This window comes from Nycticebus coucang, chromosome 9 (genome assembly GCF_027406575.1).
Source record: "Nycticebus coucang isolate mNycCou1 chromosome 9, mNycCou1.pri, whole genome shotgun sequence".
Taxonomy (NCBI): domain Eukaryota; kingdom Metazoa; phylum Chordata; class Mammalia; order Primates; family Lorisidae; genus Nycticebus; species Nycticebus coucang.
Window position 1 is genome coordinate 115,211,356 of NC_069788.1, and position 4,112 is coordinate 115,215,467.

The 4,112-nt window shown below is 42.4% G+C and overlaps 1 protein-coding gene across 1 annotated transcript; it reads left to right on the forward strand.

Moving 5' to 3' along the window:
• The first annotated feature begins 1,094 nt into the window (after positions 1-1,094).
• ADAM20 (ADAM metallopeptidase domain 20) lies at positions 1,095-4,112 on the forward strand. The gene is made up of 2 exons (XM_053603653.1): positions 1,095-3,298; positions 4,035-4,112. Exons 1-2 carry the CDS (start codon positions 1,241-1,243, stop codon positions 4,110-4,112), a joined length of 2,136 nt encoding a protein of 711 aa, XP_053459628.1. The 5' UTR covers positions 1,095-1,240.

Sequence of the window (4,112 nt, forward strand, 5' to 3'; positions counted from 1 at the left end):
AATGCCAAGGATATTGCTCATGCTCTATACTGTGGTTCCCATTTGTGCCCCCATTTAGAATATTTAACGCACCACTGTGGGTTAATGATGTGTGTCCAAATTTGTTTTAACTTTTGATTTCAAATATTTAGCAGATTCTTAATGACACTTTTAAGTGAATGACCAAAATTAGCTTTTACCTGAGCCAAAATATGTTTTCAATTTAGGTTTTAAAGCTCACCTAAATTGTGGACATCCAAACATTTTAATGAACTGACTCTGACCCTAAGCTTAAGATCCTCAGCTCAGCTTTCTTTGGAAATTGAAATTGATAGATTGAAGTAACTCACCAGCCAATTGAAAGCTATTTGTAGATTCAAATATATATTGACCTGACCAAGATGAGCCAGTAATGGTTGAAAACATGGTGCAGATGGGCTGCGAGGAGAGATGGCTGCTGCCGCCATGCTATGATTGGGGACAGGTGGGCTGTGTGCCCTACCCCCAAACAACTGCCCCACTACCTGTTATCCCATCAGTATGTCTTCCTCCCTTTGAATGTCTGTAAATAAAAAGAACCTTGATTGGAGGAGGGGTCTCAGTAATAATAAGCCTCTCAAGTACAGCTTTTTTGACCACTACTTTAGAGCTGGATAGGGTTTACCTAAGGTATCTATGGATAAGAGAGGAAATGGAACACACTGTGTGAATAAAAGGACAAAAAATAGAATTTGGATGGGTTGTGCACAGGCTCCCTGAAGGTGCAGGATATCAGTAGGTTTTTGGGTAGAGGAGAAACTTGGGTCATATGCCCTGGCTTTTTAAAATGGAATTTTTATTTTATTTTTTTTACAATTTTACCTGTTTAAAGAATAGTATATAATGAATCCTTATTTGTATCTACGATCAAGTTTTGGTAATAATCCGCCTGGATCCCATCTTCTTCATCCATTGGTACCTTCCTTCCCCTTATATATTAAGAGAATCCCATGCATTTTATTACTTCAAATTGGTCCTGATGCAAGCATCAGTTTGCCCACTTTCTTCTACCCTTCCTACCCTGTTCATTCCATCCTAGCTTTTATTTTCACTTTTTATTTGCAGCATGGCAGCTCTGATGCACCAACTCTGCCAGGACACAGATCTGTAAAGGTCAGCCCTATACCCTGAGCAGCTCAGAAGGAGGAGACAGCCTAGCCGTTCCTCACCACACTTTGTCCTCTGTGCTCTGGACAGATGGCTCCTTGGTGACAGCTCCCTAATGGCAGTGGGTGAGACCCTGCTGCACCTCAGGGTTGTTCTGCTTCTGCTCTGGCTGGAGGTGTTCTTGTCCACTTCTGGCCACTCTCAGGCCAGGCCCTCCCAGCATTTCACCTCCCCAGAAGTGGTAGCCCCCTTGAAGGTGATCAGCAGGGGCAGAGGTACAAAGGCTCCCGGATGGCTGTCCTATAGCCTGCGGTTTGGGGGTCAGAGACACATTGTCCACATGAGGATCAAGAAGCTGTTGGTTTCCACACACCTCCCTGTGTTTACCTACACGGAGCAGCGTGCCCCCCTCCAGGATCAGCCCTTCATGCCTGATGACTGCTATTATGAAGGTTATGTGGAGGGGTTTCCTGCGTCCCTGGTTGCCCTCAGTACCTGTTTTGGGGGCTTTCGAGGAATGCTGCAGATAAATGACCTTGCTTATGAAATTGAACCAATTAGGGTTTCTGCCACATTTGAACACTTGGTGTATAAGATAGACCGTGAAGACACACGGTACCCACCTGTGAGATGTGGCTTAACAGACGAGGAAGTAGCACGTCAGTTGCAATTGTCATATAATTTCACTCTGAAGCATTCTTATTTTGGTTGGTGGACACACCAGCGATTTCTTGAGTTTGCAGCGGTTGTAGATCATACTAGATACCTTTTCACTCAAAGTAATGTGTCAGTAGTTCAGCGCCAAGTATTTAATATTGTCAATATTGTGGATTCCATCTATCGTCCACTTGACATTGACATAGTTTTGACTGGGATTGAGATATGGACTGAAAAAGATCCATTTTCTACCCATGGGGACTTAGATAATGTTTTGGAGTTGTTTACTTTGTGGAAGTATCTTAACTTTGATGCCCGAGTGCATCATGATTCTGTACATCTATTTGTAAAAGAAATGTATAATGTAAAGCTTGGTGTTGCCTATATTAATGGAATATGCCAGACTCCATTTAATTGTGGAGTTGATGTTTTTGAAGACAACAGCTTGGTCCTTTTTTCAATTACTCTGTCCCACGAACTTGGTCATAATTTGGGTATGGTACACGACACTGTATGGTGTGTCTGTGAGATACAGTTTTGCGTAATGTATGCCTACAGAAGAGAAACAACTAAATTCAGCAACTGCAGTTATTTACATTATTATAATAGTAGTTTCAGTGGTGGAAAATGTATTCAAGCTCCTCCGGATGCAGGGGATATCTTCAGGGGGAAGTTCTGTGGAAACCTAGTGGTTGAAGAAGGAGAGGAGTGTGACTGTGGAACCCTGCGTCAGTGTATGAATGATCCCTGTTGTCGGTTGGACTGCACTCTGAGTCCTGGAGCTGCCTGTGCTTTTGGAATCTGTTGCAAAGACTGCAAATTCATGCCATCAGGGACTTTATGTAGACAACAGGTCGGTGAATGTGACCTTCCAGAGTGGTGCAATGGTATATCCCACCAATGCCCAGATGATGTGTATGTGCAGGATGGGTTTCCCTGTAGTGCTGATACCTACTGCTATAAAAAGACATGTAGTAACCATGATAAGCAGTGTAAAGAGATTTTTGGCCAAGATGCGCTGAGTGCATCTCAGAGTTGCTACAAAGAAATCAACACCCAAGGAAATCGTTTTGGTCACTGTGGGATTGTAGGTACAATGTACAAACAATGTTTGACTGCTGATATCATGTGCGGGAGAATTCAGTGTGCAAATGTAGTAGAAATTCCAAAATTGATAGACCATTCTACAGTGTATCAATTTCAGTTCAATGACACTGCTTGCTGGGGCACTGATTATCATTTAGGGATGACTATCCCTGATATTGGTCAAGTGAAAGATGGCACTGTGTGTGGTCCAGAAAAGATCTGTATGGACAGAAAGTGTGCCAGAATGGTTCGTCTGTCACAAACCTGTTTTCCTACAACCTGTAACATGAGGGGGATCTGCAATAATAAACAACACTGTCACTGCAACCGTGGATGGGCACCTCCCTTCTGTATAGACAAAGGATTTGGAGGTAGTGATGATAGTGGCCCACCCCCCAAGAACAGAGGAAGAGTAGATGTGGATGGCAATGTGGGTTCCATCATATTATTTTGGCTTCTTCCTTTTATTGTTTTAATTTTAGTTTTGTTTTTTATACTTCATAAGGAAACAAAGAAGAAAGTTAAGGAAGAAAAGGATAGAAAGAAAGAAGAGACAAAAGAGGAGAGAAAGGAAGAGGAGACAAAGAAAGAAGAGAGAAAGAAAGAGACAAAGGAAGAGGAGAGAAAGGAAGAGACGAAGGAAGAGGAGAGAAAGGAAGAGACGAAGGAAGAGGAGAGAAAGGAAGAGATGAAGGGAGAGATGAAGGAAGAGGAAGGCCAAGGCTCACACTTCATTTAAAAATCTCTAAGTTTTCTTTTAATAATAGAAATACGAGGGATGTCTGGCTGTTTAAACAAAAATTCAAAGATCCTTAATGTCAAGTCTGAAAACATTAGATATCACAGCAGAGGATTCTTACATGTGCGCACTTACTCTTCAGCATTTGAAGCAAAATTAAAGGTTCATTTTTCCCAGAAGTCTTTACGTTTCCTGAGCAAAGGCACAGAAAAGCTTTTGTCTCTCAGTTCTACGCCTCTTTTTTTTTTTTTCTTAAACTGTAGTGTAATGTGTTGAGGATGTGCCTCTACAAACCCCTTGCCCCATCACCCCATTTCTGTTTTGGCAGAAAAGGGGGCAGTAGTATTAGCTTGGAGTAGAATGGTGGGGGCCATTCACTCTGGTTGCCATATTTGGTTTTGGATTCCAGTTTTGTTATCACTATTAGAGCAGCCTTCATTTTTCCTTAGAAGCAGCAGTCAGCCACTGCTGTCCTCCGGGGTCTGAGTTGCAACTCTGGGATTAG

Excerpts from the sequence above, each read along its gene's own strand:
- ADAM20 (XM_053603653.1), top strand. The coding sequence starts at position 1,241 with ATGGCAGTGGGTGAGACCCTGCTGCACCTCAGGGTTGTTCTGCTTCTG. Across the intron at positions 3,299-4,034 it reads GAGTAGATGTGGATGGCAAT|AGCAGCCTTCATTTTTCCTT; the intron begins GTGGGTTCCATC and ends TATCACTATTAG.